We start from the raw sequence: 23,033 nt of genomic DNA, 5'->3' as shown, positions 1-23,033 counted from the left end.
GGATAATTGTTTCCATTTTATTAATATATAGAAGAAGAAGAAGAAGAAGAAGACGAAGAAGAAGAAGAAGAATGAGTCCCCTGTAGAATTTCCACAGGTCCCGCTAGTTATAAATCATTTTTATTTTTTGGAATCCTTTGAGATGAGTAATTTGTGTACTTATTTTATTTATTTGCGAACTGTTATTATCATCTTCGTAGTTGTTCTTCCACCACGTTTCAGTCAACTCATCCTCCGGCCTTCTTCAGGTGATTAACCGCGACGGTTCCACGTGAGCTTCTACTGTTCTAGTTGAGCAACGTCTGAAGATAGCAGTTTCAATCCTACCCAAAGCAGGCCGGGGGATTAGTTGGCCAACACGTGGTGAGACAACAACCACTATGGAAGGCAGTAATTATTGGGGATACAGTTACAAGACTCAGAATTCCTATCCCACCTGAAGAAGGCCAGAGGATGAGTTGGCTGAAATGTGGTGAAATAAAAACAACCATGAAGATGAGGATAACACCCCGCAATAAATAAATAAATAAATAAATAAATAAATCCTTTTTAAATAAGATAAAAAATCCAGGTTGTTCTTGATGGTCGTACATAAAAACAAAATGATATAAATTCGGGTGTGGCACAGGGGTCAATCCTTGGACCTTACTTATTCTTGATATTCATAAACGACCGCCGTGATAAAATTTCATCTGAGATGGGTATATTTGCTTATGACACCATGCTCTATAACAGACACGAAGGTAAAACAAATGAACGCATATCTAAAGAAATTGTTAAAACTCTAGAGGAAGACCTTTAGTCTTTTTTGGAATGGGGCCGTAACTGGGTGATGACGTTCAATACTGCCAAGACTAAACTTGTTTCCTTTAATAATAAGATCCGTCTTAACTGATTGCCGTGGTTAATGATGGACTGCCTTATAGTACTTTCCTCAAGCTCTTAGGATTAACATTAACAGACAACATGTATTGGGGCAAATACATTGAGGTAATTGTTCGCCCATGAATGGAGGATTGTTGCTTCATCTGGGCTGGTGCATCTTTCGCTTCAAGACAGGGTTAAAAAAAAAAAAGAGTCGCCCACCTAAAAGAGCCACACTTAACATTTTTTTTAACTACAATTTTCACCCCAAACAAGGCACATTGCCACTTTGGTGTAGGGGGCTACTATCAGGGGCAGCAACTACTGGGGCACTATGTTGGGATTTGGGCAGCAAGATGTCGGTTCACGTTACACTTGAACTTCTGCATGTCAGTACAGTTAGGGAAGCAGGGATCTAGAATGGAATTCCAGAGTCTAGCGGCTCTGGGGAAGAAACGACTGGAGTAGAAAGATCTTTTACATCTAGGGATCTCTACTGTGTGGGGTGGGATTTAGCTGCCTGTCGGGTTTGTCGAGGGTGTCTACGTCATGGGGGCACAATTTTCAGCAGTTCGTCAAAGCATTCACCATTAAAATACTTGTAGAGCAGACAGAGGGATGCAACGTTTCGTTGATGGGACAGAGGCTGAAGCTTAGATGCCATTTCAGGGCCTATCAGATTGGCGACTCTCTTTTGAACCTTGTCTAGGAGCGAGAGACTAGCAGCAGATGCACCAGCCCAAATGTGACAAAAATACTCCATACATGAGCGAATGGTGGCCTTATAGAGGTACAGGATACTTTCAGGTGTCAGTAGTTTTCTAGCACGGTAGAGAGAGCCTACCTTTTTCGCAGTGGCCCTGGCAATGTTTTCAATATAATTGTTCCAACTCATGTTTCCTGTGAACGTTAGGCCAAGCAGTTTGAAATATATATTTAGTATTTTTCTTTGCCACTGTGTTGAAATAATAACGTTATTATTTCGAAAGCTGTTCTTAACATGGGGAGGGTGTTTTGTAACTATTTTTTGCTTCCACCTAACAATTTGATTAAAAAAAAGAAAGCTTGGATTTAACATGAAAAATAAAACTATTTAAAAATAGCGGCAAAAATGTACAAACACCTTTTTCTTTTCCAAGGAAGCAGTTAATTCTCCTCTATAATTAGATGACACAATTATTTTATTGCCTGGTCGTAAAATACGCTTAAATATATTTTAATTCATGCAGATTTCGTATTTATTATTACAGAGACAATTCTTATTAACCCCCCCATATATATATATATATGTGTGTGTGTGTGTGCGTGTGTGTGTAACTCTCAACCTATATACTCAACTAATTTTTGATCTATAGACTTGAAATTTGGTATATAGGGTATTCAGAATTGTGGAAAACGTTTTAATTGGTTTTTATCCCGTAAAAAGAGCTGCTAAGTAGTCAAATAAAAATAAATTGGTACTTGGCGGTTATCGGGTTTTTATCTGTTTGTCAACTGTTTCACAACTGCGCATTAGTAGGTTTAAAACACCTTTTTTAGGAACATGGAAAACTGGCCTGGTAGTTATCGTACTTGACTCACTGTCTTTAGGTTTTGGTTTCGATCTCAGCTCGAATATTTTTTTTTCTTTACAAGAATTGAACTGTTTAGAAAAAAAAACAACATAATACTACATGCATACGTCTCAGTTTCTTTCCGTTGTTTTTTACTTAATTTTTTTTCAAAGGAATTTAACGTTAGGTTTAACACCGTACAGCACCGGATACATCTGCCTGTATATATATAGTAATGTGATTGATAATTTAAAATTCAAATTAGAATTAAAAATTAAAAATCTGTTTCATAAGAAGGAACAACAACAAAGTCAATAATTTGTACGATCGTTTCGCAAACGATGTTTTTATTGTGATAGACATTAAGCCACGGACAATAAATCTGACATATAGTTTTTTTTTTTTAAACAAAGTCTCCTCATCAGCAAAAGTATCGGGTGTTTTTTTTATATGTAAAAGACACCATAAATATTTATGGTATTTTTACATATAAAAAACCCCACCCAATACTTTTGCTGATGAGGAGACTTTGTTTAAAAAAAGACAAAAAAACTATATGTCAAAATTATTGTCCGTGGCGTAATGTCTATCACAATAAAAACATCGTTTCCGAAACGATCGTACAAATTATTGACTTTGTTGTTGTTGTTCCTTCTTATGAAACAGGTTTTTAATTTTTAATTCTAATTTGAATTATAAATTATCAATCACATTACTAAATATTAAAGTAGCGCTAGGATATTTGCCTATATAGCTTATTATATATCTGAATTACAATGAGCACTGTTCTTTTCTTGTATTTTAATTAAGTTAGTAATTTTAATATCACATTAAAATACACTCTGCTCTTTAGACTACTGTTATAACCCCCTTTAAATTATATATATATTATATAATATATATATATATATATATATATATATATATATATATATATATATATATATATATGAGGATAATAATCCGCAAATACATAAACAAACCATATTCACTTTGGTAGTTTTGCATAAGTCACTCTAAGTCAACGGGCCATAATTTTTGCCCGTTTTTGCCAGGGTAAAATATGTATTATACAAACATGTATTAATATTAAATATATTGATTGAAATTAAGCTTCACAGACGCGTCCATATTTTATTCCCGAGAGGGAACCGTCAGGATAATTTTAACTTATCTCTTATAGAGTTGGATAAGGAAAGGAGCAAATAGAAATGAAAACTTACCCCCGCTGTCGATAATAACTGCAAAAGAAAAAAAAATGAAAGTGTACAGATTAATTAATATTTGCAGATTAGTATGGGAATAATATTCTAACTTGATTAATCGACTTAAAATATTAAAAACAACATATATTAAAGAAAAAGAAAAATTATTCATACGAAGTTCCTTTAATAAGTTTCCAGTCATTTTTAGAGGCATTTTCAATTGCTGTAGACTCTTAGAAGTTTCCGTTGTGAAACACTTGAGGAGATGAAAGCGGCTATGACGAGGGTCATTGACACGCTCACACAAGAGAATTTCCATGGGGCCTTTCAGAAGTTGTTGGAACGGTACAAGTGCATTGCAACCAGAGGAGATTACTTCTAAGGGGACTAGAGTTTTATGCATGTACTATCAGTAAAAATACCCGTACGAAAAATGACTGGAAACTTATTGAAGGCACCTCGTATATTCATCAATATTTCATCTTTATTTTAAGGCTTCCTCATGATGACTGCTTTGGAAAAAATATAATACAAGTACAATACTTGTATTCTCCCCCCCTTCGCTACCTGAAGGAACTTCGGCTGACTTTCTCTCCTCACTCAACTACCGACTCTTGTCTAACAACTCTAACTGATTTTGAACCCAAACTGTTTATATTAAACTATCTTTCTTTGTGACGTCAGAATGTGGCCAACATGTGAATGTTTTGCACGTGGATATTGCATATGCTTCCAACACGTATCCTGGCGACATAAAGAACATTCCTTAATTTGATTGTCCATTATTTCTCTGACCTAACTTTGTTTTTATAATTATTTCTAACTACAATGGATAATTCCATTGCATTCCTGGAATCGTATCTCTAACAACATGTATTCGTTTTAACTTTTGTGTCCGATTCCAGCATTCTCCTTAAATATTATCTTTATTCGATCCTAATCACTTCGTTTCTAACTAAAAACCGGGAGCTGTCCCCTCTAATATACATATCGTTTTAAGCAAAAATAATATTATGTATTTAATTGTCATGTCGAAAATAGTAATACAGGGTGACCCCCAAAAAGCCCCGTTTCTTAGTGTTTTGCCCGAATGAAATGAAACTTTGGTCATAACTATTATTTTTTTTATTACATTTTCACCCCAAACAAGGCAAATTGCCACTTTGGTGTAGGGTGCTACTATCAGGGGCAACAACTACTGGGGTACTATGTAGGGATTTGGGCAGCAAGATGTCGGTTCACGTTACACTTGAACTCCTGCACGTCAGTACTGTTGGGGACGCAGGGACCTGGAATGGAATTCCAGAGTCTAGCGGTTCTGTTATTAGTTAATTATATTCAAGACATCAAACCAAAACACTAGGGTCTTTGGCCTTTTTTTTTCTCCGTTGACTGTAAAATGCCCAGAAAAACAATTGAATGTCCTCTGTTTGACCGAGTAGAACAACTGCGTGAGATTAATTTTAAAAAGTCTATCACTATAGGCTACAAATGTCGGAAGCTATGACAATATAATCTAAATTTTGAGTTCCGAGTTATGTTCGCTGTGTATGAACTCTTCACCATTCAGTTTATAACATGTAGGAAAAATGAAATTTTACCCAATTTTCCGTAAAAATTACGTTTAACTATAAATAACTTTCTACTCGACGAATTTTTGTAACTTTTGGATCTATCAGTTCTTTTCGAGATGAGAATCGATTTTTGCTTAACGTGTTAACATATTTAAAATATCGATCTGTCGACTATATCTTAAGAAACACCAAAAATGTTAGATGCGTGTCTGAAACAATGCGTGGCTGAAAAATGCAGCCTCTCTTTTTATTCATTTGAGGTCCCTTGTTCTGCTCTGCGACTGTTAGTTTCAGAAGAAATAGAGCTTGGAAATATGGAGACAGACTTTTAAATATTAGATTATCTACGAGGCTAGAGTATAGACGCAGCCACAAAGAGAAAAAGGAGATGTGGATTCGACACTGCGTCATAGAATACAGACCGTTTATAGGCAGCGTCGTCTTAACCACTTGACTATCAAGTGTTATTTTATTACGTGTATTTTCAAGTAACACTATCAGCCAAGAAAGTGCCTGACTCATGATACAATCATCTATCTACATAATAGATAATCTTAAGCGTAACCTTAACCCGTCCCAAAATGGAGCACTGCTGCTACATTTGTGGAAGTGTCGCTAAGAATACTCTACGAAATTCCGTACACATTCCCAAGTTCGACATAAAGTCTCCAGAGTTCGACAAGACCTACTTGAAGACCGAAATGTTGCAAGGAAAACATCTAGGATGCGATCAGTAAACCAATTTGTCATTATTTTTGATAATCGCTGTTCCTATGCGACCTCATTGCCCATCTGTGGAACACAGCACCGCGGGGATGCTTCTCATCTGACTACAACACAATAGTTATAGTTTTCAAGTCCAATGTAAACAAATCCTTAATGAGCCGCTCTCTTAAATAATAAAATTGTGCTCAATCATCACTATCATTACTAATCTTGCGGTATTGTCTCACTGTCCACATTACACACAATTAACACTTGTTCTCGAGTGGCTTTTGATCCTTGATAAGGGGTGACGCCTTAATAAAACGTATCTCTTTACTCGAGTAAATCTCGTTATAAAGATGGAAAGGAATATATTTAATATTTACACAGAATTGTCAGAGGGAAAAGTAAAATCGTGGTCGACTATAGTCTATGGCGACCAGAAGGCTCTCCTTTTATTGAATACACTAAGAGTACTCCACTTATCCTTTATCCCATCGTATTTTTTATGACTCGATCGAGGATTGAACACTCTGTGGTATGGATTACAAGGTTCTACAAATTCAGCACATGTAGGACCAGTCCAACCTTGGGTTAGTGCTACCAGATCAGGCTGTTTGAAGATATTGGCTTTCCGAGACGAAATGCACCTAACATTGATGCTTTTTTTTATTTTCCTACTTCCTTTTGTAAAACTTAATTATGTTTTACAAAAACAAAAACAACTCAACTTTTCCCCCTTTTCCTTCCTCCCAGTCCCCCCCCCTGCTCTTTCTATCCCATCCCACCTTTCTGACTGGTTTCCTAACTTAAAATGTACCAAGCATTACTACTGTAACCCTTTTTCCCTCTCCCATTGCAAAACTCAATTATGTTCTGCAGGACAGGGAAGAAAAACGATAAAAACCCGCTATAAAACAAACAAACATTACAAACTAGCCATTGAAGATACAAAGAGCTCAAAGAATAAAAACCTTCTACAAAATAACTGGATGCAACATGAATACTGTTTCCAAAATAAATGGATTTGACATTAAATAACCCGAAAAGGGTTGATATGCCGTAAAACAAAAGAACCAAACCAACCTTGGGGGCAACTGCAATAGAAATAGTTTCCATTTTTGATGTATTATGACGAAAACAGTTTAATTAAGAATTAAAAAAAAGATATACATTGATAAAGAGATAGAATTCGTTATATTTACCTTCACAAAACTTTCCATTAAATCCGACAGGACAGGAACAAACAAAGGTGTTTCCAGACATTGAGCATTTCCCGTTATTTCGACAAGGGTTCGGGGTGCAGGTACCAATCGGATCTGCACAAATTGGCCCCGTCCAACCAGCTTGGCATGAGCATGTATAACCATTTCCGTTTGATAAACATTGACCGTTGTTCAGACACGGATTAGGTGTACAAGAATCAGTTTTAATCGTGCAGGTTTTCCCAGACCATTCAGGTTGGCAAATACAGTAGAAAGTATTACCATTTTGAATACATTCACCATTGTTCTGACATGGGTATGAACTACAAGGATCTACAGCTTCGGCGCACGTAAGACCAGTCCAACCCTGAGGACAACTGCAATAGAAAGAGTTACCGTTCTTGGTGCATTGGCCATTGTTTTCACATGGGTTAGGATGGCAGATATCGGCAACTTCCGTGCATGTAGGCCCAGTCCATCCAGATTGACAAACACATGAAAAACCGGTCCCGTTTTTGACGCATTGTCCATAATTTTTGCAAGGGTACGAAGCGCAAATGTCAACGGTCTCTGTACACGTTAAACCTGTCCAGCCCTGAGCGCAGTTGCAATAGAATGAGTTTCCATTTCTGATGCACTGACCATTATTTTTACAAGGGTACGAACTACAAGGATCTACAGATTCAGCACATGTGGGACCAGCCCAACCCTGAGGACAATTACAATAGAAAGAGTTACCATTCTTGATGCATTGGCCATTGTTTTGACAAGGATATGAACTACAAGGATCTACAGATTCGGCGCACGTAGGACCAGTCCAACCCTGAGGGCAATTACAATAGAAAGAGTTACCGTTCTTGGTGCATTGACCATTGTTTTGACATGGGTTGGGATAACAGCTATCAACACTTTCCGTGCATGTAGGCCCAGTCCAACCAGTTTGACAAACACACGAGAATCCTGTACCGTTTTTGACGCATTGCCCATAGTTTTTACAAGGGTACGAAGCGCACGCATCAACGGAGTCCGTACACGTTAGGCCTGTCCAACCCTGAGCGCAGTTACAATAGAAAGTATTGCCATTTTGAATACATTGGCCATTGTTCTGACATGGGTATGAACTACAAGGATCTACAGATTCGGCGCACGTAGGACCAGTCCAGCCCTGAGGGCAACTGCAATAGAAAGAGTTACCGTTCTTGATGCATTGCCCATTATTTTTACAAGGATACGAACTACAAGGATCTACAGATTCAGCACATGTAGGTCCAGTCCAACCCTGGGGACAATTGCAATAGAAAGAGTTACCATTCTTGATGCACTGGCCATTGTTTTGACATGGATTAGGATAACAGTTGTCCACAACTTCTGTACATGTAGGTCCAGTCCAACCAGTTTGACAAACACAGGAAAAACCGGTTCCGTTTTTGACGCATTGTCCATAGTTTTTACAAGGGTACGAAGCGCAGGCGTCAACAGTATCCGTACACGTTGGGCCTGTCCAACCCTGCGCGCAGTTACAATAGAAAGTATTGCCATTTTGAATGCATTGGCCATTGTTCTGACATGGGAATGAACTACAAGGATCTACAGATTCGGCGCACGTAGGACCAGTCCAGCCTTGAGGGCAACTGCAATAGAAAGAGTTACCGTTCTTGATGCATTGCCCATTGTTTTGACATGGGTTGGGATAACAGCTATCAACAGCTTCCGTGCATGTAGGCCCAGTCCAACCAGTTTGACAAACACACGAGAATCCTGTACCGTTTTTGACGCATTGCCCATAGTTTTTACAAGGGTACGAAGCGCACGCATCAACGGTATCCGTACACATTAGGCCTGTCCAACCCTGGGCGCAGTTACAATAGAAAGTATTGCCATTTTGAATACATTGGCCATTGTTCTGACATGGATATGAACTACAAGGATCTACAGATTCGGCGCACGTAGGACCAGTCCAGCCTTGAGGGCAACTGCAATAGAAAGAGTTACCGTTCTTGATGCATTGCCCATTATTTTTACAAGGATACGAACTACAAGGATCTACAGATTCAGCACATGTAGGTCCAGTCCAACCTGTTTGACAAACACAGGAAAAACGGGTTCCATTTTTGACGCATTGTCCATAGTTTTTACAAGGGTACGAAGCGCACGCATCAACGGAGTCCGTACACGTTGGGCCTGTCCAACCCTGCGCGCAGTTACAATAGAAAGTATTGCCATTTTGAATACATTGGCCATTGTTCTGACATGGGTATGAACTACAAGGATCTATAGGTTCGGCGCACGTAGAACCAGTCCAGCCTTGAGGGCAACTGCAATAGAAAGAGTTACCGTTCTTGATGCATTGGCCATTGTTTTGACATGGGTTGGGATAACAGCTATCAACAGCTTCCGTGCATGTAGCTCCAGTCCAGCCAGTTTGACAAATACACGAGAATCCTGTACCGTTTTTGACGCATTGTCCATAGTTTTTACACGGGTAAGTAGCGCAAATATCAACGGTATCCGTACACATTAGGCCTGTCCAACCTTGAGCACAGTTGCAATAGAAAGTATTGCCATTTCGTATACATTGACCGTTGTTTTTACAAGGGTATGAATTACAAGGATCTACAGATTGGGTACATGTAGGACCAGTCCAGTCTTGAGGGCAGATACAATAAAAAGTGTTCCCATTTCCTACACACTGGCCATTATTTTGGCAAGGGTATGAATCGCACGGATTCAGTGCCGTCTCACATCTTAAACCTGTCCACTGGGCTCTGCAAGCACATTGGAACTGATTATTCCCTTTCGTATAACACTGTCCGTTGTTTAAACAAGGCTGAGAGTAACAGGCATCTCTAATCTCACAGTTTTGTCCCCCGAAACCCCCAGTGCAATTACAGGTGTAACCGTTGGTGCCGATTTGCGTACAGACGCCCCCATTTTGACACGGATTAAAAGCGCACGGAGAGTAGTCTTGACATTGGCTGCCTTGGAATCCAGGTCGGCAATCACAACGGTATCCATCCACTTGGGGAATGCACGTGCCGCCGTTGAAGCAGGAATTGATCTTGCAGGCAAGATCGGTACATAGGGTCCCAACAAACCCGATCGGGCAGATGCACTTGAATGCCCCCGTGGGTAGGTAACGATCTGTGCACGTGGCATTGTTTGCGCACGGGTTTGGTGAGCACGCACTTAAGGCTAAAAATAAAGAAAAAACAAAAACAAATTATGTTAGAAAATGAAACGAATAATTGACGTATTACAATATGGACACTACTACGTATACCACGTCGTCTTAGGTGTGAGTTATATAATTGTATACCGCATTTTCATCATCGTCTGAATTAATTCACGCGGACACATGCGACCTCTTTTAAATGGATAATATATATCTCATATCTATTAAGAGCCATTTATCTAACCCAAATCTCGATTAGTTTACACGCGCACACGAGGCAGCTTTTAAATGAAGGATTTATTATCTGAAAAAAAAAAAGAGTGACAATGTTACAGTCCTCATATATATATATATATATATATATATATATTTATATATATATATATATATATATATATATATATATATAGAGAGAGAGAGAGAGAGAGAGAGAGAGGGAGAGAAAGATATTTGTGTATGTGAGAAGAAAGAGAGAAATAAACGAAAAAAAAAGATTAGGCACAGGCGACCTCTTTTAAATGATCTTATGTACCTTTTCTTATACAGTGAGCACGTTTCTAACATCACTCCGTTTCTTACTTTCTCTCTCTCTCTCTCTCTGTCTGTCTCTCTCTCTCTATATATATATATAGTAAGTTATGAAAATATATATGGCAATCAAGCTACACTACACAGAATATTCCGCGTTTCATTCTCATTAGAATTCGTCAGGCTTATGAGAATTCGCCAGGCTTATAAGAATTCTCACGAAAATGAAACGCAGAATATTCTGTGTAGCTTAATTGCCATATATATTTTCATAGCTTACTACCTAGTTCTATCTATATATTGAGCACTGTTGAAGTAAATCCTGAAAATTTACGCCTAAAATTATATCTTCGTATCTTAATTTGTTACAGGAAAGGCTGTTTCCTTTCCATGTAAATAAGAAGAACATTAAATAGATGAAAATGAGATTAAGATAAGCCGAGACTCGAACCTTGTAAGCAAGGTTCAGAAATGGGAATGTTAGAATTTAGCTATTGTTGAATTCTATTGGAAATAGTTCGATATTGTTTGTATTGTAAAAAGAATTGATTGTTCGTTCTTTTATGAAAACTGAATTAAAAATGTCAGCTAAAAAAGAATGAACAATACAAATTAAAAATATATTGTTAAAGAAAATAGGTTAAAAATAGGTTAGGTTTTTGTTTGCAGAAGTTTATTTTGAACAAACGCGTGCTTAGCCGCGTGAGTTGGTCACGTTTTGGAACCACACATCTGACGTCATAGAAAAAAAGTGAATTCTCAATATAGGAGCTAGAATTAGTCAGATTAGAATAGTCAGGCAGTCGAGTTGAGGCAGAATAGTTGAGTATGCTAGTCAGCAGAGATAAGGCGAGTCAGTCAGTGGTAAACTGCTTCCTTATAGGCGAAGGGGTAGAAATTTAACCATGTAGAACAAATGTGAATTCCTGAAGTAATCATCATTCGACCGGTCCAATGAAATAAAGGATCACCATCGATTTCTGTAACTGTTGTCTTCGTGTCATCATCCCACAAATTAAAAGGTAATGTGTTAATCATCTTAATATGAACTTTATGTAACCCTTACAAGAAATGAATCTCTCCTTTTCTCTATATGCGTTACAAGAAATATAAGAACTGTGCATCTATCACTCTATCACCGTCAGTATCTATAAGAAGAACTGTAATATGGCCTTACATATAATGTCCTCTATGCAACAAATTTATGTGGTTAAATGAAGTAATCATATATATATATATATATATATATATATATATATGTATAGCCAGAGAGAGAGAGAGAGAGAGAGAGAGAGAGAGAGAGAGAGAGAGAGAGAGAGAGAGAGAGAGAGTGAGAGAGAGAGAGAAACGAAGTGAGATTAGAAAGGTGTTCACTGTATAAGAAAGGTACATGAGACGGTTGCTCAATACATTAAGAGCGAGAGAAAAAGTTAATAAGAGAGACAGCTTAGGCCGTCATGTATCTAAACCATTCTCGATTAACTCATATTGATTCATCCAGCCTTGACAGACGTGTTTTTAAATATTCTCTCCAGTACTTTTCTTTTAATGATTTGGAATTCATTCCATTTGCGCTTTTTCCAAGGAACTCTGCCTTTTGGATTATTTTGGACCATTTGCAATTTGCCTATTTGATTGAAATTTTAAATTCTACCGTTTTGGATTTTACCATTTTTGGATTTTTACCCTTCACCGGACTGTCCGTTCATATGAAATCTTTTTATTTTTATTTTTCTTTTGCCTCTTGTTCCCCTTACCTCACCCTTTTTTTAACCAAGTAAGATCTGTGACTAACTTGTAGTTTCATTAAATACTTTTATATGCAAAATCCGATCCTGCATTTTGCTAATTCCTGCCCTCTGACGAGAAGGAGAGTATTTCTTCGAAACTCCGCGGATTAAAGACTATCCACTTATATTGTGCTTCCTTTTTTTAAAATTAAATATGTTTTTAACTCTTTTTCAAGATGTCTTTTAACATGTTTTATTAATCATTTGTTCATATTATAAGCTCTATTTCCTTTTCGGTTTTATTGAGCTTTTACATCTGGCTGAGTTCATTTTACTTGTATATATTAACTCTTTAATATTTATAATATATTTTAAGTTTACCATTTTGATTACCTTGGTTAACTTATTGTAATTTACATGCACATTATTCACTTTCCCTACGCTTATTAACGTTTTTTATGATCGATCACTTAGTTGGAATAAAGGCAGGATACACTTTTTCAGGAAATGACGTCACATTCTTTACTTCCGTTTATTCGCTGGAGTAATTTCTTAACCCTTTATCTGTCAATCATTCCAACCACCTACCGTTCATTTTCTCCACCAGAATGAGGACTTCCATTATGCAACGTATAGAATAGGGATACTATTGTGTGTTTGCGCGTTCTCACTGGTCTATGCATCCGTGCGCGTGTCTAAGAGTAAACTTTATCTGGCTTTTGTTGAAAGAAACAATAATAAAAAAAATAAAATAAATATAAAGTGGTCGTCTATAGTCAATGGCCATCGAGAACGCTCCGTTTTCATTAGCTATTACACCAAGATGTAGGGGAGAGTACCACTACTTTTTCGTGATTACATTTTACGAATATCGGTTGGATTATTTACAAATGCTTATGAGATGTAAACAACAAAAGAAAAGGAAATCTCTTACCGGTTTCGCAATATTTCCCAGTAAATCCGGGGGCGCATCTGCAGGAAAACTTCAAGATTTCATCCTTACAAGTAGCTCCGTTGAAACATGGACTTGGATCGACACTGCATTCATCAATTCCTACATAATCAAACATGTACAAATTATTAGGGATGTTAAATATTGGGTTATGAGTAGCGGACATAACACTTGGCCAGAAATAATAAAATCCGACCGATTAACACAGACACACACCGGAAAATATCATTTTTGTTTTTAAATTTGTTAAATTTTGTTATGAAATAAATACATTGTGTTTAAAATATATAAACTCATAATGATTCAATAACACTTCAATAACATAAAATATATAAATTCATAATGATTAAAACACTTCAATAACAATAATCTTTTAATTTGAATTTGAATTCAAAATTATCATCCTCGTACAGTGATAGATTCTCGCTGTCATGAAATGGCCGTGTGGGCACAATGAAGAAGCTCCCTTTTTGGAGAGCTAGGGGCTTTTGCATTAATAAACCTTATACCTAACATGTGCCTGACTCTGCTCGCGGGGAGGCGAGAAAGAAATGCGTCATTATTAAAAAACAAAAACAAAAAAATAACAAAAACAAAAACAAAACAAAACAAAACAAAAAAATAACAAAACAAAAAATAAAACAAAACAAAAAAAACATGGCGGCTTCAGTAACCGTTGTCAATCAGGTATGATTCGAGCCAACAATGACAGTTGTTTATAATATTCAACTAAGTAAAACGATTTGAAACCCCAGATTCGGAAAATCAAACCCCAAAACTCGTCCCCGAGGTCTACAAAATATAAAGAATGTTCAAATGTTTATGTGTGAATGTCTGTCTTTCTCTTTCTCTCTTTCTTTTACTCTCTTTCTCTCTCTTTCAATGAATAAAGAGCGGAGAATTAAATTGTATTGTTTTAGACAGTTGAGGCGTTGGACTTCGTTGAAAGCAGACGAATAGAAGCTTTTGCGTTGGCATTAGCTAAAACAGGGGAAGTTAGGGCAATATCCCTAGATATATCTAAGGCTTTTGAGAGAGTATTGCACGACCGTCTTCTCAGGGAACTCAGATTATATGGTATTACTGGACGTATACTCAACATAATTAAATCCTTCTTAAATAAGAGGAGAATCCAAGTTGTCCTTGATGGTCGTACGCCAAAAAATATTATATAAATGAGGGTATACCTTACGGGTCAATCTTTGGACCTTTATTATTCCTGATATTCATAAATGACCTCCCTGATAAAATTGTCCCCGAGAAGGGTATATTTGCTGATGTCACTACGATCTATAACAGGCACGAGGGGAAAACGAATTAGCACGAATTTTACGTATTACATCTTTATAGATATCCAAAGTTATAAATAATTTGTTTAATACATGGTGCGGCAGCAATACCTCCACCATTATACACTTCTAACTATATGTCGCTAATAAACTTATGAAAGTTCCATTGAGGAGTTTATGTGGCTAAACCCTACCCACGTTTTTCACTAACGGGCTAATCAAGAAATATGATTTGTACTGGTGTGCATCGTGCTTTTACTGTTTATATTTTTTTTAAATGGCGACAGGGAAACCCTTGAGGAAGATCTCCAGTCTGTAGTGGAATGGGGACAAAAATGGATGATAACACTCAATGTTGCTAAGACTAAGCTTCTTTCCTTTAATAATTAAAAAAAACTTTCTCAAACATTAATAGCTATGGCTAATGATACATTACATGAAAAAACTCCTCGGTTTAACGTTCATAGGGAACATGAGTTGGAACAGATACACTGAGATCATTGCCGCGGCTGCTGCGAGGAAGGTAGGCTCTTTCTACCATGCTAGAACGTTACTTATCCCTGAAAGTATCATGCATATCTACAAGGCCACCATTCGCCCATTTATGGAGTACTGCTATTACATTTGGGCTATTGCATCTGCTACTAGTCTCTCACTCCTGGACAGGTTTCTAAGGAGAGTCGCCAACCTAATAGGCCTTGAACTGCCAGCTAGGCTTCAGCTTTTGTCCCATCGACGAAATGTTGCATCCCTCTGCCCGCTTTACAAGTATTTTAGTGGTCGATGCTCTGACGAACTGCAAGCCCTTGTATCCCCTCGACATAAATATCCCCAACAAACCTGACGAGCAGCAAAATCTTACCCCTACACAGTAGAGATCCCCAGATGCTAAAAAGCCTTCTAATTCAATAGTTTCTTCCCCAGAACTGCTAGACTTTGGAATTCCCTTCCGATTCCTACTTCCCCGATTGTACTGACATACAGAAGTTCAAATGTAATGTAAACATACATCCTGCTGCTGAACTCCCTACATAGTATCCCTGCAATTTATGTCACAGATACTAGTCCCCCACATCAAAGTGGCACTGTGCCTTGTTTGCGGTGAAAATACAAGAAATTGTATTCAACCACTACAAAACATATAACATACATAAAACATAAAATCGTTCAGAAAAAGGAATTTATTACTGCCGGTGTATTAGATTGGGGGACCTATGATTGAGAGTCAAGTACGTTAGCTAGTTTGACCATGCAGCTGTTACAGATAGATACAAATGAAATATTTGTCAAGTTAAATAGATGTAACAAATAATGGAAAGTTAAATAAAATGATAAAATAGGACAATAAACAAATTTAAACGGAGAGATTTCCATTACACGAGGAACAACTGGAGTTTTAGTTACAGAAAGATTCGCTTGGCGATACATTGCCGACTTTACGTCCTGGGAAGCCAAGAGAACTTTATAGCCGGTGTATTAGATTGGGGGCCCTACGATTGAGAGTCAAGTACGTTAGCTAGTTTGACCATGCAATTTGCATAACTGTTCCAGATGGGTACAAATGAAATATTTGCCAGTTTAAATTACAGTTTTAGTTACAGAGAGATTCGCTTGGCGATACATTGCCGACTTTACGTCCTGGGAAGCCAAGAAGACTTTATAGCCGAGATGTAAAGAACTAGTAAAACAACTTAGCAGTGCGAGTCTATATAACCTATCGCTGATAATAGGAATTGCGTTTGAGTAATAGAAAAATAGAAATCTTAATAAAGTTAATTTCCTCTGATAAAGTATTGTATTTTAGAAAACAGTTCCTTTTGATCAGATTCTTTTGTTTGGTTTTAGTTATTCATTTAACGGAATGTGCTATGAGGAATGCGTTGCATTTGCCCCCGCCTTCTTGGCGCAAATACTTTCAACTAACCCTACAAACAGCAAAAGCTCACCCCATCGACGTTGAGGTCCCTAGATGCCAGAAACACTCCTACGCTAATCGTTTATTTCCTTGATTTAGAATCCCCCCTGGGTATTCTGCTTCCCTGACTGTACTAACATGCTGAAATTTAAAATGTAATGTGAACAGATATCTCGCTGCTCAACTCCCTACACGCTGTTCCTGTAGATATAGTTCACGTAGCAATGTTCTTTGTTTGGGGTGAGTGAAAGTGTCGATACCATAGGCACTGCCCCAACCTACTCCACACAAGCCCACCCCGGGTTATGAGAGGGAGGGGGAGAAACATAACAAAAGAAGAGGAAATATGTTCATTGAGGTAAACAAAGGAGGGTTAGGGTGAGGTGCAATAGAGATGGTATTTATTTGCTCCCCCACTGAGCAAATTAGGCACAAGGCCGTTTTTAATGTGAGGTAAAAACCAGCTCCCCTAAAAGTAGGCAAAAAGGGGGCACTCTGGTTACCAAAAATAATAATTGTCCCAGTATAGAGGGTTTCCCCTCCATTGACTGGTACAAATTATCTTAAGTGCAGTATCTGCCGGAACAGATGGTATTTATTTGCTCCCCCACTGAGCAAATTAGGCACAAGGCCGTTTTTAATGTGAGGTAAAAACCAGCTCCCCTAAAAGGGGTCACTCTGGTTACCAAAAATAATAATTGTCCCAGTATAGAGGGTTTCCCCTCCATTGACTGGTACAAATTATCTCAAGTGCAGTATCTGCCGGAACAGATGGTATTTATTTGCTCCCCCACCGAGCAAATTAGGCACAAGGCTGATTTTTAATGTGAGGAGTGAAGGGAGGGGGAAGGGAAAAAGGGGACCAGCTCCCGAGAGGTGGGAAATGGGAGCTGGTTAAAGGTCAGGCATGTGGGGTTGCCCCCACATCTGGTCTTTGCTAGTCATAGCTAGTCATAGCTTGCAGTATCTGCCGGAACAGATACTACACTTTGATCTCGGCCCGAAGGCCAAGAATATGTAATATGTGAGGTGCAATAGAGATGCGACTGATGACAGAGACAAAAGGACTAGAATATATTTAAGCAAGGTGGGGCATTTATTAAAAATGATAAAGTACTGAACAATAGAGATATATTTAGTGTTTGAGACGTTTGACGACATGATCCCGCTGACGACGTTTTGGAATGGTCAGTGGACAATCAAAGGGAGTTTGCGGTTCGGAGTCCCCACTCAGAGCTTAAATTATTTACATCGAGCATTCGTCTTGTGTTGTAATGGCGCGATCATGACGGTGATCAGGTAACAGAGTGAAATAATAAACAAATATGTGAAAATAGAAACAAGATAGGAGCGTTACCTTTGTTACAATTGAATCCTGTAAAGCTTGGGTCACAAATGCATCGATACGACCCATCCGGAAGTGCTTGGCAAGTACCGCCATTTTTACAAGGGTATGAAGAACAAGAGTTGGCTGAAAAACAAAAAAAGACAAAAGATAGACAACAAGAGATAAAAATAAAAAATAAAAACAAAACATAAAATTAAAACATATATATATATATATATATATATATATATATATATATATATATATATATTATATATAAACGTTTTCTGAGTATCTAGAATATAAATATAATATAAATTGTTTCCGTAGGTCCAAAATATAAATTGTTTCTGTAGGTCCGGAATATGAATCGTTCTGCATACCCTGAATAACGATTCATTCGATATGTCCGAAATACAACGCCTTCTGCATATCCAAAATTTTGATCATTTTGTGTATTCAAAATATTTCTGAATATCTAAAATTTCGACTCTCTCCGAGTATCCAAAATATTAACTCTTTCGGATATTCGGAATATCAAACATTTTCAAACAACCTGTACATCATATATCTATATCAACACTTTTCCATGTATCCAGAATATCAACACTTTGCCGTGTACCCGCAATATCAACACTTTTCGAGTATCTGGTATAGCAACCCTTTCCGCACATTCAGAATGTCAACTCTAAGTATGCATTCGGAATACTAAGTCTTTCAAAGTATCTGGAATATAAACCCTTATCGTATATCCAAAAATAGCAACTTTTTCTGAGTTTGTTAAATTTACGTCATAGCCACCCTTTTGCTGTAGTCAGTTAACGTACTTCCTAATTTCCGGCATAGCGCTACCGAAAGCGGCGACAAGGCAAAACAGTTCCTTCACATTTATTGTTCTTCTGTATTTCTATTGTGAAGCGATTTATTGAAATAAAATAGAAGAAAAGGACATTATTGAAAAGTATACAATAAAGATTAACAAAATTATACATAAATAACACAGTTAGTTTTTTATTTGTGATCTTAATAACAAAATTAAAATAATAAAAGTTGTTATTTTATTTGAAATTTTATAAGAAATATGTTCATGAAATTATAAAAATATTTATTTATTTTTTTAAATAAAAGGTTATTTATTTTGATTTATATAATAAATATATGTTTATAAAAGTATAGAAATTAAAAAAATATGAACGAGAAAAAGAGTACATGCATAGGGGGGGATAAAAGTGTAAGAGAAAAAACCGAAGGGAAGGATTTGCCTTGTCACCGCTTTCGGTAGTGCTAGGCCGAAAATTAGGAAGTGCGTTAGCTGACTATAACCATCCTTTTTAATATTTTAATGCCGAAACACACTACATATTGTAACAGATTATCGTAAACGATTTATTAAAAAAATATTTTAAGAACTGAAGAACAAAAAAAGACTGAACTATATGAAGAGTATTATATGAGAATTTCGGACTACTATTCACATATTGGATGCTATATTCACAATATTTCGTCAGTTGTAACCGCTTGTTCAAGTGCATCACTTCTCAGACTTGCGGTTTCTTGTTTACGACATAAATATATAGAAACTTAGTTTGAAAGAATTAATCGTATGAGATTCACTTGAAGCTAGAGAGAACGATCTGATCTAGTCATTCGCCACGTCTCACTAGCGACTTCCTCTCTGTGACGTAACTGCCTAAACATGTAACTTTAATTGAAGTTTTAATAGAAAAGTCCATTCTCTTTTTAATATCAAGCGTACATCACATGACGTTTATGTAAAAAAAAAAATCATCAACCATAATTGAAAAAGTTACTGTAAATTGTAAGAGACTTACCTGCAGCTCGAGCACAGTTCTGGCCAACGAATCCCGGTTTGCAAACACGATTTCCATTCACATCGCACACAGCTCGTCTCTCTTCGTCAGGAGCAACAAAACATTTCTTGGAACAAGTCGGTCCATAAAACGATTCTTCACAGTAATACTGATTCAAAAACAAAAACGAATACACATTCAAAACAGAAATCACCTTTAAACCCTTATCACATTTAGGTCATTTGTCTTTTGTGTATACATGCATTTAAGCACTCGCTACGCACATTTATGGTTTTATGATATTATATTTCTCTGCGTTGCAAACGGAGTATAATGACGTTAGCTCTTTCCCTTTTGATTTTATAGTGAACAATGTCCCTTTACCCTTTTATTCACACATTGAAGTTGCTAAGACTTTCTTGATTCTTCTTTTTAGTTATATTTCAAAACAGAAATCACCTTTAAATCCTTATTACACTTATATATTAACGATCTACGCTTACTGCAAGAAATTTAAAATTATAAATAACAAATATTAATCTTTGTATAACGTAGCCATTATACTTTAATTGTGTCGTAACATTTCAACACTCGGACCCGAACGTTGTCTGAAACCTCGTCGCAAAGGAACAAACAACTAAGAAAGGGAAAGATATAAAAATTCGACTTGACATTATTTTTAAAATTCAAATGAAATGCAGTTTTCGAAAATAAGGCATTTCATTATATTTTACAAGTTTTTGCACACACGTATGTCTTTCACAACGCTCTGCCGTATAGAAGTGCTTTTTAAAAGTCTCTCTCCTCGCCACTTTACGGCGGTCATCAACAGCTCTTCTCGCCCTCGTTTTCACACGTTCATCTCCGCGGGCGAAATTTGTTTCTACTTGATCACATGGTGTATTTATCTCCTTTTTTCTCCTTCCGCTTTCCGTGCACACTCGCCGATTTGCATACGCGCTTTAAATACGGTAGCTGCTGCTTTTTTCATTCGTTGACACTCTGTTACAATAAGAGCGCATTGCTTCGTTACATTTGGAATAAACTACATGTACCTAGGGTCTTCAATACGTTTCTAGACTTTTTTGTATAGGCATTTAAAATTGTCGTAGACTCTTGAAATTTCAGTGTGTTATTACACAGTTATTGAGATAACTGAAAAGTTTTTATGATTTCAGGTCCAAATAAAGTTACAACAGGAATTGGAATACACCCTACTAACAGCTGGTGAATTTCAAAAATGTAATCTGTATGTGAGGACACTTTAGAAGAACGATATGCAATACAATTCAGTTTTAAACTTGGAAAAAATATCACAGAAACGTATAGAATGCTTCAGATTGCTTTGAGACTATCTAGCATAAATCGAGCATCTGTTTTTGAGTGACATAAAAACTTCAAGGAAAGCAGTCTGTGAGGGATGATGAGAGGTATGGGAGGAGTAAGGAAATCAGACCACAGTATTTGATTGGCCAAATAAAGAATTTCATGGATAAGGACCGTCGTGTGTCTATAGAGACAATAAATGCACAGTTTGATGTCGGCGTGGGAGCTGTACATACAATTATTCGCGAGGAACTGAAGATGCTGAAGATTTGTGCGAAATTTGTCCCACTGGTACCCAAAGAAGATCAGAAGGATAGACGTTATCCATGATATTAAGATGTTATCATCGACGTTAAGTTCCTCATCCTCCCTATAGTCAAAACCTTGCTCCCTGTGACTTTTGGTTATTCTCCAAGCTCAAGGAAAACCTTAGAAGCTGTCATTATGAGACAATTAAGGAGATGAAAGAGAGTGTGACGAGGGTTATTGACATGCAAACACAAGAGAATTTCCATGGGGGTATCAAAAAATTGTTGGAATGGTACAACAAGTGCATTGCAGCCGGAGGAGATTACTTCGAAGGATACTAGAGTTTCATGTGTGTATCAGTAACAATAACAGTATTTTATCAGTAAAAATTGCCAGTACAAAAAAAGAAAAAAAAAAAAAGAATGGAAACTTATTGAAGGCAACTCGTAAAATAAAAATATTTTCTATGATTTATTATAAAGTTCGTCGCTTTTTTTTTAGATTCTTTCAATTTTGTTTTCTGGATCATTAAGAAGAATTCAACGTTGTAAAATATAGGATCATTTGATTTCATTTTTCAATATTCATTCCCAGTTCATTCTGCCAGAACGAAATAAATAGTTCGTTCTGATGGACCAATGAAATAATAATGAAACTGAGTATATGCCACAGTGAGCAATCAAAAACGGTATTGATTTAACCTGGGTACTTCTGGATTTACCGACCCGCGATTTTCATGAGTTTACTCGGGTGTGCCCGGTAGATTACGGTAATAACCGGAAACGGCCTATCGTATTGCCATGCAAGGTACGGTTAGGCCGATCGCAATGGTAGAAACGAATAACCAATGAGAAATAACATCAAATAACTTAAATGTATATATATATATATATATATATATATATATATATATATATATATATATATATATATATATATATATATACGTATGTCTTTTCTGTATTTATTTCCTGTGTGTTGACGTGTAGGAATACAAAAAGTCTTTTGAAAAAACAAGAATGTTTCCTTCAAAAGCACATAATTTTCGACCAATCCTTCGATCTTCCTCAGTGTGAATGAAAATTAATTTTTAAAACATAATTTCTAAAATATATTTAAAATATAATTTTTTCAAATACAATTAAAACATAATATAATTTCTAAAATATAATTTAATATATATATGTATGTGTGTGTATATATATATATATATATATATATATATATATATATATGTTTTTATTTGTTTTTGTTAGCGATACTCATTGAACGAATTCAATTGTTTATACGAAAGTGCATTTTTACCTAAATGCGAGTTGGGAATAGTTTTCCCTTTGACCAATTTGGTACCCCCTAAATGGGGAGCGGCATATATTATTTTTAAAATATAATTATCCACTGACATGTGTTTCGCCGTCTACGACTCATCAGAGTTTTAAAAATAATATATATATATATATATATATATATATATATATATATATATATAAATTGGAAGAAAATTAAACTAGAAATTAAAGTAAATTGTTCAGAAAACCTATCCCCCCAAAAAAAAGAATTGGAATAAGACAATTTTACTAATTTATCGTTTTGGCAAGAAAGGAAATATTTCATGGCCTCTAACAGAC

The 23,033-nt window shown here is 36.5% G+C and overlaps 1 protein-coding gene across 1 annotated transcript in view; it reads right to left on the bottom strand.

Annotated features, from left to right (window-relative positions):
- Window positions 1-23,033, bottom strand: part of LOC145246861 (uncharacterized) — a 54,552-nt gene that overhangs the window by 1,290 nt on the left and 30,229 nt on the right. Inside the window, exons 5-9 of the mRNA XM_080108707.1 lie at window positions 19,852-19,999; window positions 18,050-18,163; window positions 13,471-13,590; window positions 7,107-10,298; window positions 3,641-3,658 (exon numbers count right to left, since the gene is read on the bottom strand). Coding sequence (XP_079964833.1) covers window positions 3,641-3,658; window positions 7,107-10,298; window positions 13,471-13,590; window positions 18,050-18,163; window positions 19,852-19,999 — 3,592 coding nt within the window. The remainder of the gene's footprint in view (window positions 1-3,640; window positions 3,659-7,106; window positions 10,299-13,470; window positions 13,591-18,049; window positions 18,164-19,851; window positions 20,000-23,033) is intronic.

Source organism: Euprymna scolopes, chromosome 24 (genome assembly GCF_053919585.1).
Source record: "Euprymna scolopes isolate OS-2025 chromosome 24, ASM5391958v1, whole genome shotgun sequence".
Taxonomy (NCBI): domain Eukaryota; kingdom Metazoa; phylum Mollusca; class Cephalopoda; order Sepiida; family Sepiolidae; genus Euprymna; species Euprymna scolopes.
Note: the sequence above shows the minus strand (reverse complement) of the source record. Positions and strands in the feature narration are given on the sequence as shown.